Below are 12,919 nucleotides of genomic sequence, written 5' to 3'. Positions count from 1 at the left end.
AAAAAAAAAAAAAAAAAACCTTTGATTATAACCAGGAATTTGCCTGTGCTTTCTGCAGTATTTTAAGTAGACATATTTTTTGCATGGTTTCCACAGAAACATTTTGCAGCAAGAAGGCATTCGTGTTCAAAATAAATTGTTAGCCAAGGCTATGGGAAGCTGGGGACTCTGCTTTACACCTTGTGTAGCTGAATCTTTGTCATGCAGGCCGGCAATTATGTTCAGCTAAAAGTTTACCTAATTATCTTCTGGTGGGTGTAAGCTTAAGTGTCTGTCAAGCAGTTGTGGTCATTTTGTAGAACTATCCGTACATTCAGGATGGCTCTTTTGGATAGGGTAGCGTATTAATGTTGACGAAGAGCAGGAAGGTTTTATCCTCATTTCCTTTTCTGCCCCCTCCACACGCACAAAGATTTTTTTTTTTTTGAATAGCTGTGTTAGAGACTGGTGAAGATGTTATGCTTTTATAAATGATCCTAGAGAATAAATGAGAAGATAGGGAAGAGGAGAAAACAGCCTCAATCAGTTAAACTTACTAGGATTTTACAGAAATTGTTAAGAGGCTGTATATTGATATATCTTGGGGATGAGAGAAGAGGCAGAATGAAATAATATTCTGTCTAGATATATAAAGGCAAAATGGCATTAAAATTTAATTTAAACATATATTCACTAGTGATATGTGGCCAAACATGTTAAATCATACATTTCAGAAAACTTACTACTGTATTCCTTGAACCAGATCCAGCGGTGATGTTAAGATCTGTCCCGTGCAAAGCGTTCAACTGGTACAGCCATTACCAGGAGTAAATATAATGCTCTGCCACGGCTAACAGCAGAGGAGCGCATTGAACTTAACAGCAACTTTGTTTACCTGAAAACGCTGCAAACCACCTCTATAGGTGTGCTAGTGAATATGAATATCACTCCGGTGGTGTCCAGAGAACAAACGCTGGTATTTTAGAGGTTTCTCTGTCTCTGTAAGAATGACATCTCTCTGCAGCTTTGTTTCTCAGGTGCTGTGAAGGTGTCACTGTCAAGGGTAAGGCTCTCCAAAGGAGAAGCTAGGGCTTTTACGGCCACAGGGGGCAAAGTTTGGGATCTACTTAGAAAAGGGATTAGAGTGACAGAGTGTGAGAATAAGAATGAAGCGTAAAACTTACTTTAGTTGTCTTTCCCATGAAGATGATAATAGCAAAGAGAAAATGAGGTGGAAGGAATGAAGGAAAGACTAGAGCGAAAGGAAGGAATGGAAGGGGAGGAAATCAGGGAAGAGGGAAAGCGGATGACACACGATGTAAGGAGGGAGGAAGTTAGATGTCCAGCAAATTATTATTTTCTTATTTATGCTTTGGGAAATGCATACTAGGTCAGAGACAACATCTGAAAACCTGTATGTGTACATGTAAGAAGGCAGCTTAGTTGCACTTTTCATAAATAGACTGAGACTCTGTCTGCACGTGGTAACATTGAATTAAGTCAGTAAGCTGAAAGTGGTAGTTCTTATGTCTTATGTTTTAGTTATGATATGGTTGAAAAAATATTGCAGTGTGTAATTTTGTATCCTTACCTGAGCAAAATTCCTTACAATCAATGAGGAATTTTGCCTACACTGGAGGTCTTAGCAATATTTTATCTACACCATGATTTTTTTTTAGTACTATTGTACTGATTAATTAAAGAAGTGGATTGTAACCTAGTTCTGTGTTGCAATATGTTTTAATTATGATTGTTTGTGACTAACTGCTTGTGTTCACAGAGAGTATGGGAAATAAGTGAAAAGCAGATACATCAGCTAAAAATGTGAGGCCAATCAGCCTGCTGAGGCATAGGTTTTTCTTGCATGATGGTTTTGTGGTCTAGATGGGAACTCCTAGTTGTGTAATAATGATCGTTTGGCACCTTCTTCAAGGCACTGATACCAGTAAGAAATATACTGTTGTAAAAATAACGTTTAGTTGGTGCCACACTTGGTCGCGTTTCTCTGTGGCACTGCTCTCTGCTAAAGCGATAGAGTAGACGTACCACGTTTTTCCACACAGAAACAATTCTGTTGTAGCAGAGGATTGTGCAGATACACAACATGCTTCATAAAAGATTCTGTTATATTTATATCCTCTCTCCCATCAAAAACCCGAAAAAAGCAAAAACCTAGTCTGGCACAAGATTTTAGACTGCATGCTCTTTTTTTTTTTTTTTTTTTTTTTTTTTTTTAGCTCTCCACAGACATTTGCCTGCCACACCATAAATTTTGTCTGAGTTACTGAACTGTGACTCTTAAATAGTAATGGGAAAAGAGACCTCAGCCTGTTAATAACAGCATGCTGATTTTTTGCAATATGAAAGGAGCCTGAATTTAAAGGACCACACTTTTTTCATTTGCCTACCCTAACTTGTAACTTTTACTAACTACTGATTTTAGAGGAAAATAAGCAAGACAAGCTTCTCAGATTCTTGGTCTGAAGTGGTACCAGAAGATGCCAGTCTTAGCTGATACATAGCACTCTGATAAATGAGGTTTGGTGGATGAAGCTGTGCTGGGTCAGAGGTGTTGGACACCCAACCTGCCCCGCTGCTGGAGGCGGCATCGAACTGGTGCACCTCAATCCATCAGCCTGTTCTGTGAGACTCTGCAAGAGATGACCCTAACTTAATTATTGTGACTGATAGATTTTAAGAAATACGGTGTCTTCCTTTTATCCTGATGCTTCTCTTTTCAGTTTTAATTACTGCCGTTCAGACAACCACTGAAATCCTGCTGGAATAGCAAATACCAGACCTTTGGGCTGAAATGCTAGATCCATTTGCTGTTAATGTATCTCGTCTTTCCTCGACCTCCTTTCATTTCTGAAGAAACCACTTGTTTGCTTTCTCTTGGTTTCTTAGCTGATAGAATGCTTTTAAAAATGCTTTTACGTCCCTGTCACTGCATTATGCTCCTTGGAGGGAGGATCAGCTGGATCATGGCAAAGAGAACTGCTGCTCTAGTAGTTTTAGTTTGTATTCACCATACCCTTCCCAGAATTGCATTGTTCCTTCCCAGAGGGGGAAGATTCGTCTCTCATACAAATCACTGGTCCTTTTCTAGGCTTTTGTAGCCTTCCTGAAATTGTTGGAAAGTTTCCTTCTTTCTGCAGAGTGGGGAGGAGGAATTGCACCAGACAGGCTGGCCCCAGTCATTTTATCCCTTTCCTGTGTCTTATAATTCGTTTTTGGAACGAACATCAGACAGTACCTCGCCTGAGTTCCCAGGGCTTCTACCGCTTTTGTGAATTCGTTGCACCACGTTCAGCAGCGTTATTTGACTTAAATCCAGACTCACGTCAGTGTTAGAGCGTACCGAATCTGGCCCCCAGCCTCGTCTGTATGCGAAAGTATCCTGGCTAATTGAAGCTGAATTGTTAACAAGCGTTTCTCTACTGACTGAAGTGGTACGTGGAGTTGGTACCAGTTTAACGAAATCGGTGCGCGTACATTCTTTCAGCTGATGCTACTTTTGCGAGTAGACACGTCCGCAGACTCAGTTTTCACAGAGCCTTGGTGGTGTTTATGGAAGTGCAACTGTTATCCTCAGGAACGCCTCCAAGCCTTGGAAAGTCTAGCAGCAACACAGAAGACGTGCAGTAGTAGTTAGAAATTTGTTTAAAAGGAAATAAAGTGGCAAAGCAAAGTAGGAGGAATAAGAGTAAAACCAGTTTGGATAGATTGGTACTATGACTGAGATAACTGTCAGGCATTAAACTACCTGCTTCGTGTAAGCAAGTTAAGCAGGATAGAAATTTTAACTTAACCCCCTTCCCCACAGACATCAGCATATGCATGCAGAGGATTATTACCTCCATCTGTTTTATCCACAGTAGTTTCCATCAGTTGTGTTATTTTGCTTTTTTAGTGTTTAAGCGCCGCTTTGAAGCTGTTGTGTTAGTTGTTAACTTTGCCTGAATCTGTGCGTAAGTGCCTGTAGCAATCTCAGCATGCTAAGATCATAACTGTTAGATTAATGAATGGCGGTATTAGCTCTGTGCTGGTGCAGGACATTAATGGCTGTGCAAGTTCAATCAAATACACTACTGGCATTGTCTTTATATAATGGTATTTACCAGCTCCTAGACGAACTGCTGAGAAAGAGGAATATAACCTTTCGTTTTTATCTATGACTTAAAAATAAGGTACCAAAATCATTTTTGTAATGCGTTTTATTATTATAATTTGCAACAAGGGAATAGATGTCTCTGTAGACCTGTTTTCGCCACGAAAATGAAATAGGCATATACGAGGGACGTTGCGGTCCATGGAAAGAAAACGAAGCGGTGTGCAAAGATTTTATCTTCCCTATAGCTTAAACTCACCTTCTGAAATAGCTCCAGTTATTCAAAGAGGGAATAAAGTACCCTTATTACTTCCTTTCTTTTTCTTTTTCCTTCGCAGAACCTGAAGAAAGTGTTTGCAGAATTTAGTCATCAGGAGCTGTTTGAGTTCTACAACAAGGTCTGTAGATTTTACGATACTCTCCTCTCTTGGTAAACACCTTATGCTGCTCTGCAGGAAGCATTGCCTCTATGAATTAGAGCTCATGAAACTGGAAGGAAAATGGATCCAGTTTTAATTAAAGCTGTTGGATTTCTTTGATCATACGAAGCTTTCTCAAAAAGAGCCTGCGGGTTCAGGGTTGGAATACGTTGCTGTATAGGGTTTGGGTCGTTCTAAGCGTACCTGGCGGTTAGGTGTAGACGACTAGCTGATGATTAACTGTGAGCAATCCGAAAGGAGCACCTCTGTGTTATGCCTTCAGTCGAAGTGCCAAGCTCCTAATCTAGTCAAAATGAACTCTGCTATTTTTTTTACGTTGCTCTTATGCATTGGAAATTCACAGCAAAACAGCTGTGCATGTTTAAAAAAAAAAAAAAGGCAGTATTTAGACAACTGTTTCTTTAAAATTTGAATATTTAAACTGCAGCAATGAATTCTGATAGCTTCATGTAAAAACAAATATTCATGAGTACAGGATTTTTTTATTGCTGTATGAATAGATTTAGTATGCATACTTGCAGACACTGGAACGTGAGGGTTTTTTTTCTGTTTGCATGTTTCTAAACAACATTTTATATGAGTGGGGTTTTTTTTTCTCTCTCCTTTTGTTCCTTTAAATAGCTGGAGACTATACAAGCACAGCTGGATTCCCTTACGTGATGTTTTTGAAGACTTATTTCTCCATCACACTCCTGCCACCTCATTATTTTGAATCGAAGATAGATTGCCAAGCTGTGTTTGCTGAAGGATTCAGTGGGTTGCTTCCTGTAAAATTATATGGCATATCTCCTTTTAGACCAGTAACATTAGCCAAGGGAGAATGGTGTTAAGAGTTCTGAAGATTCGAATGGACTTTCTCATGTTTTTCTGAGCATTTGTGAAGAGTGGTTTTACTTGCTGGAAAAAAAGAGAATGCTACCCTGCTTCAGATATCTTTTTTTTTTTTTTTCCTGTTACATGCGATATTTGATTTCGATGAAAATGTGCATACTAGTGAGGGACCAGGAATAAAATTTATCTTTCAGACATAAAAGGACTATAAAACTTTAGTAGTATCGGTAGTAATAAAATATATAGCTAATGAAATCTCTGTCCTTCTGAATTGTTATTTACATGATTGATAATACTGATTGCAAATTTGTCAAAATAAATCCAGGATATAAAAATGGATTGTTTTGGTTTGGGCAATTTTAATTTTATTTCATTATTTTTGTTCTTTATTTGTTTTTGTTTCTCTAAATAATGACAGCGTCACTGATTTCAGTGTTTACTCTTGGCACTGACAATAAGTATGGCTTCTGAGCACTATGTGCACACCAATAAATCCTAAGTAATACGGTGTGTAACTCGGAGGAAAAAACTCAGAGTGCGTAGCAAAGAACACTGAACTAGTAAGATGATCAGATTCCTGAAAGCTGTTTGTTGATCCTTCCTAATGTTGTCCACCTCTGTTTTTACAGCTGAAAAGCAGAAATAAAGCATAGTGACTAAGAGGCCAGGTAAGTCATATTTTCACACGTTAATTGCAGATGAAGGAAGTGCCTGAACATTATGAGAAGGTGAAAGTCTTAGTTCTTGTTCATTGCCAGTCATTGACAGGCAACTTCATTGCTGAACCTTCATAATAGGCACGGTACGTGACTCTTCTGCTCTGGGCTAATAGAGGATGAAAGGAAGTAAAAATCTTCATTATTCACATGCCTTTCTTTCCACCTAAGGGATTCCTTGAACACGGTTTTTGCTTTCAGATTCCCCAAATGGGCATGGCTAATACCCAAGCGGCGCTGGGTCAGTTTTGTTTTGAGATTTGTTTGCTCTTGACACAAGAGTTAACTATAGCCAAGAGCATGTTTTGAATAGCTGATGTTTAGGTCCTCTTGTGCCTAATTTCTCAATTTGCTGCTTTTGGAGGGTTATTTTGTTTTTGTTTTATTAGAGATTGTGCTGTCAACTCTAAAATACTGAAGAAGGGCTTTGGACCATTTGCAGAAGCTGAAAGATAATAGGAAAGTTTTATAAGATGAAGTAATGAACAACCTACACACAGTGTGTGAGTAAAATGCACCAAAGAGGAAAAAAAAGATTTATCTTTGTTCTTAACTGAAATACCATGTGGTACTATACCACTAATGCACGTTAACGTTATTACCCTGTTGGAAAGAAGAAATAAGTCACCATTGCATGGTAGAAGCTTACTAGGTACACCCTATAAAGTTGGCTGCCAAAATCAAGACTTGTATCAAGCCACTGGCAGACATGGCATACAGATAATGTAGAGAGAGAGATATACACACACACAGAGATAAATATATTTGGGAAATAACACTCCCACTCCCAGACAACCTCAGTCTCACTTTTCAGCGGTGGCTCACTGGCTTTTTCATTGTACGCTGCATTGGTTGGGGGGTATCTCCAGGTGAGCGCATCCCTGTCATACCCTCTGCAGACCTCACCTCTGCCCTGCCTGCCAGCAACACTTTGTTGCACAACGGTTCCTCAAATCCTCCATCCAGACAGGTAGCAAATGTCAAAACCTTCCACTGTCTCTGGATTTAATTGTCTTTGAGCTCATCTCAAATACACCCTAGTCACTCTTACCATGCTTGAAAACTCTACATTTTCTGCAGCCAGATTTTGATACAATGTCACCTTGATCCCTTTTCAATCATTTCCTAGACACAGAGTAGTGTAAGACCTAGGTTCTGGTTGTGTAAGACCTAGTCCTGTAACCACATTGAATAGTGGGATCTAAGAATACCTCAGCTGTCGCTGCCAGCATCCTGGCTGGCATGGTTTGGCTTGGCCAAATGTAGATACCCTAAGAATCACGATCCTGGATCGACATTGATTTTCATGGGAGTTAAGGCGAATAAGATAGAAGGCATGAAATATACATCAGTAAATGAATCTAACTTTTAGTCTGAAATAATGTGTCTAGAGGAGATGCTGAAAAACCAAATACGGCTGAGGTTCACTTATCTAAACAGAGGTGTCTAGTGCTGTTTGAGAAGTTTTGGGATATCCTGCCAGCCTTCAGCTGCCACTCCAGAAAGGTGCAAGTCTTTGGGAGATCCTGTATCGTATCCAAGATGTCCAGATGGGACTAGCAGATACATCTAGAACATCTGTCAGCATAAATGTTCCTACATGTGTTTAGGCAGCTGTATCCTACCCCAGTGTCTACTTCTGTGAGTGCACAGCTCTGTAGCACCGGGGAGACTTCCACGTGCCTGACAGTTTCAGTTTTGACTCCACTGCAAAACTGCAGTGAGCAACTACCTCTTCACTGACTATAATGTTTACACTTCCCCCAGTGATTGTCCAGGGTGGCTGTGGCATGGGAACACAGCCTGTAGGCATATATATAGGTCTGGAGCGCACGTCGTTTTTCAGACTTGCTAAGTTTGAACCTGCTTCACACAGTTGCTCATGTCATAATTCTGTCAATGATCACTTACATAACTTCTGCTTCCAAGGACTGACTTTCAAATGATCTCAGCAGTTAGGAAAATTTTCTTGATGTTTAAGTCCTGGATTCTGTAACAGTCCCATGACACCATATGTCCTGTGCCAGGACATGGTTCTTAAGGGCTTTCCCAGTGTTCCCTGGGAGCCAGGGCTTAAGTTCTGTGAGTCAAGTTTAAAGCAAGTTAAAGACTTTTCTTTGTGGTTACAGGACATATTAAGGCAGTTATTTGAGTGTGGGAGAAGGGTTAAGTAACCTGTGTGGATATGGGCAGTGATTGTTGAATCCTAGGGGAGAGGGTGAAGGCAGATCCAATTTAGAATGTGAGAAATATTGGACAAATAAGCAGGGATACTGGAGCAAAATGGAAGGAAAAGCAGGAGAAGTCAAAGACAGTAGGAAGAATTTGAAAGTTGGGCCTGGGAAAAAGGAAGGAGAGGACAGAATAATGGGTATTCCCAAGGTTGAAATATGGGAGTTGGAAACAGATGAGGAAGGAACACTGGAAAGGACAGCAAAAGTTTATATACAAAGAAGATATTAGGCAAAGGGATGAAAAACACTGAGGAGGTTAGGAAGAAAAGCCTTATGTAGCAGAGGGGTTGGAATAAAATTGAGGGAAGAGGAAAAGCAAACAAAGAGGACTTGCTTGAAAGCAAACCAGAGTTAAACTAAAAATTGTGGCTAATTGTATAGCTATATCCAGTCTTTTGAACCAACTGATAAATCTTAGCTTCCATTCAAATTTGGCCAAAATAAGTGTAGGTTAACAAAAAAGAGAATTTTTAATCTAGCTTCAATAGAAAATAGTAGTAGAATAAAGGAAAAGATTCAAAAAAACCAAAGCCTAAGATTTTCAGTATCAACAGTCTTTCTTATCCTGCAAAATCTATTTGGTGTCCACCCTTGTAGGTGGATAAAGCAGATGCAGAAAAAGATAGATAAATTTTATGATTGCTTGAACAGTAGTTTTCTATGCTTATTTCTTGCTGTCAGAAGCCATAGTGGCAGAGACCTAAGGATGAGAGGTACACTTGCTATCTTTTGTCAAGGAACACTCAAAAATAAATGCTTAGCTTAGAAAGACCTTTTTGTATGTAATGAGAAGCGTTGGGGTTGTACACTATCAGACAGTGATGGCATAACTGGTACCATCTCGGAGAAGAGCATTGTCACTTATTTAAGTGCTCCTGAATAAGGAGAGAAAATTGACTAAAGTCAAATGTGAGAGAGCAGGTCTATTCACTTTAGTGTGTTCTCTTCAAAAAGTAGTGCAAGTTGGCTGCAGAACAGAAAGCCTTTATCTCGGTTGCTGCTCCCTGGACCTGACTGGACCTCAAGAGGGGAAGTTCTTGTGTTCCAGGTACGTCAGAGAACGAGAGAAAACCAACCACTGGTGCAGAGTAGGGGATGCCTGGGAAGAGCAGGAGATCTGTCTGCAGGGACTTCTTAGGCCCACAGACACACATCAGTGGAGATGGACAGAAAGACACTTTCAGGAACAAGAGGGGATTTAGCCTGTTCATTTCCTGAACAGACTGATTATATCCCAGGTTGGCGTGGGAGCGTATGCAAGGAGGTACATGCTGTGAGGTTTTCAAGGCTTTTGTTTAGTATGTTTTGCGTTCTAATAACACATAGTTCTGAAGAATGAAAGCGTTGCAGGTAGTTAGGAGTGTTGACCTCAGGCAAAAAAGAGGGTACATCTCCAGGATCCTAGCAAAACTTCGTAATATCTATTGGGTATGATCTGAAACTATCAAGGCTTCTGATAGTGAGGACTGAAGGAGTTTTTGCAGGGATTTATTGAGCTCTAAAATGTGAAATTGGGATAAGTAGAATTTACTAAATCAGTTTCCTTATCTTTAGGTGCATTTTTAAAAGATTTGACTTCTCTTTGTTCAGACATTGAAGACAGTATCTTCCCTGATTGTGCTTCTCTCAAAGCTGTAACATCAAAATCTGCCTCAGGTGGGCCATTGGCAAAGGAAGGAAATCTGATTTTTTTTTCTTGGTTTGGGTGTAAACGAACATCAGTATTGCTTTGACATGAAGACTTGAAGTTCAAGGCCTAATGCGAAAAACAATGTGAGAACTACCTTGAAAAAACCTACCTACTGGGAAAGTGCAACCACTTGTACCATTTAGCAAAAAACAAGACTAATGCAGGAATGGTTGTTGAATACAAGTATGTTAAATTATCTTTGTCCAGTTCAGCCTTAGGCATATATTTCTTGTTTCTGAACAGAATATGCAGTGCCTGCAAGCTTGTTCAGAAACTGAGAAACAATAATCCCCTTCTTGCATTCCAGATCAGCTGGAAATAGCACCTCTTTTACACATTCTTCTTCTGTTTAAAGAAAGTATTTAGAAGATAAAAGAGACAAATATAACTTTACTAACTCAGGTTTTGACTGATCACCAAACCTGCTTCAGCTCTCCTGAGGAGGCTTTTAAATTCCCCTTTAATTTCTGAGTTTATTGACACATCAGCTTTGAGTTATGACTTGCAGCTTCATTTGCTTCACCTTACAATGTGTGACTTTAAAGGCTCTGAAGTCTTGTTCCTTCAAAGCATAAAGAATTCGACTGAAATGTTAAATCTTAAGTTGGTAAAAGGAAGAATGGTGTTTACTGTGACGAAATGATAGCAGTATAAGCTCTCCTTCACACTGTTCTGGAGCACTTGTTCCGTCTCATGTTCTTTGATTTCCAATGGCATCAGTAACATTTCACTTTCTGGCTTTATTGGCAGATCTTCAAAGATCGTGAATTCACTCATAGCATGGTAAAGAAACGTCAGGCAGAGCTGAATAGTGTCTATCCCCGTTTAAAAGAACTCACAACTTTTTATGACCAAAGCCCTATTTGACTTATGAAAACGAGCAACATTTTGGGCCAATGTGAGAAATCTCCCTTTTCTAAGGATCAGTCAGATTGTCCTTCTGAGTAGCAGTGCCTTCAACTAGGTGGATGAACTAGCGTGCTCATGTCTGATATGCTGTTGATGGTGTCTCATAAAGATAAACTAATGATATGCCTTTATCTGCAACTCTTGCATAAAGTGATTTCTAATTTCCATAATAATTAATCAATTTACTTGGATTTTTCCCTTGGCCTTTGTAATTGCGTTGATCAGGCCACTTTATATCCTGTATTTGTAACTGAATTAATATCTTTAGATGATCTCTTCATTCCTTCATTATTTTGTTTCTCGAAAGATATGAGAAAATATTGTATCTGTACAAGTCAGATGCTGTCCAGCTATGTTAAGCTATGTATCCAGGAAGCATTTGTCCCTCTCACTGGAAAGGTTATTTCCTTCCCTACTGAGGCCTGCTATCTTCAGTAGTTTTTCAAAGGTTTTTGCCATTTGTTGAAATCATAGGAAGGCAACATGGAGCTTTACACATGCAGTAAACGTTTCTCTCTAGACTGGATGTTCAAATAAGACAATCACCTTATTATAGCAATTCCTCAGTTGAGAGTGGGACAGTCTTTTTCTTCTGTCTGATTGTCATCACTGTTAACTGAACTGCCCCCTTATGATAACACACAGCATACATTCAAGAAAAAACAGAAGAATGTGGTATCTGTCTCTGAGATGGCCTTTGCAGGTTCACATTTGCAGGCAGCTGGCCTCTTCTATAGAGTACTAGTTACTGGATTGGACCTGCTGAAGTACCAGATTGTCTTGTTGGAGTTTCACCTTCTGGTCATCCAGGACGAAGGAAAGGCGGTGAAGCACTCCCCTGCTCAGAGCTAACGAGAGTCCTCTCATTGATGCTGTATCGGAAGGTCTGTCCCACCACAGTAAACGTGAAGAGCTCCGTTTACAGATGAGCTGACTTTGTTTCTTCTCATTCAAATCCACAGGTTCAGTAGTAGGGCAACTTAACTAACTTGCGCTTTGTAGGCAGAACTGTGTGTGTTGTAGCTGGTAGCATGGGAATGCTGCACCTTTTCCATCATCCAGCTGCATTTGGTTTTTTACCTCTACAGCGGTAAGTGATGCAGCTGTTAAAAAAACAGCAGCAGCAGCAGTTTGATTTAAGAAATTGAACATGATGTATACTGTAAGCATTTTGAAGAAGGTTTCTTTTTTTGGACTTGTTTCTATTTTTGAAATGTTTGCAGCAGCTAATGGCCTCATAGGCAGCAGAAACTGAATCTGAGCAAAGCCAGGTAGGTGCATGAGAAAGGGACTGTCTCCTGTTCCACCCACTGTTCACTGCTGAGCCTTGGGGAGTTCCCTAGGCAATGAGTCTTGGTTTTTCTTCCTCAGACCTATGGTTAGGTGATCTCTGCCTCTTATTCTTTGACTACAGTGGGAGCAGGAAAAGTTTAGAGAAGCTGACTGTTGTGAGCAAGATGTAGCCTAGGCTGAATGTGGCTAGCTTAGCTCATTACTCTGGAAGGGATTAGAAAATGGTCTTCATGGCAAGCAGCACTTTTGCCCTGATCTCCATGTGAGGAATAAAGTCAGAGGGGCAGCACTTTGCATCCCAGACAAATCCTTAATATCTCAGTCAGGGGCTACAGCTTGTGACTGTAGGTTTCTGCCATCTTCTCATCTTCTGATACCTAAAGAATACCCGCCGCTTAGCTCATACAGAGCTTGGAGGTAGACACCACAGACCTAGCGAACACAGAAAGGGCCTCTCTCTTCCCCTCCTTAATCTCTTGTGCCTTCTCATGTCTCAGGCCAACACTTAATACAGCTCCATGTAGGATAAAGCTTCCAGGGAGATCATCCTCACATCCCAAGCTTAAAACTCCCTTTGAGAGAGAGAGACAGAAAAGATCTATATGAGAAGAGAAGAAGAACAGGCCCAGCCTTTCAGGACAGGGGGATTATTAACCACTTGGCCTATATCTGGAGCCAGATCTTAGTCCAACCTCTGAGTTGTCCAGTTTCTCCTT

At 40.1% G+C, this 12,919-nt stretch overlaps 1 protein-coding gene across 1 annotated transcript in view; it reads left to right on the top strand.

Moving 5' to 3' along the window:
• LOC138064201 (COMM domain-containing protein 10-like) overlaps positions 1–5,700 on the top strand; it is a 112,710-nt gene extending 107,010 nt beyond the window's left edge. Inside the window, exons 6-7 of the mRNA XM_068925817.1 lie at positions 4,429–4,488; positions 5,152–5,700. Of these exons, the coding sequence (XP_068781918.1) occupies positions 4,429–4,488; positions 5,152–5,190 (99 nt within the window). The 3' untranslated portion in view covers positions 5,191–5,700. The remainder of the gene's footprint in view (positions 1–4,428; positions 4,489–5,151) is intronic.
• The last annotated feature ends 7,219 nt before the right edge of the window (positions 5,701–12,919 follow it).

Source organism: Struthio camelus, chromosome W (genome assembly GCF_040807025.1).
Source record: "Struthio camelus isolate bStrCam1 chromosome W, bStrCam1.hap1, whole genome shotgun sequence".
NCBI classification, from domain to species: Eukaryota; Metazoa; Chordata; class Aves; order Struthioniformes; family Struthionidae; genus Struthio; species Struthio camelus.
The sequence above is the reverse complement of the archived record's forward strand: the minus strand, read 5'-3'. Positions and strand labels throughout refer to the sequence as shown.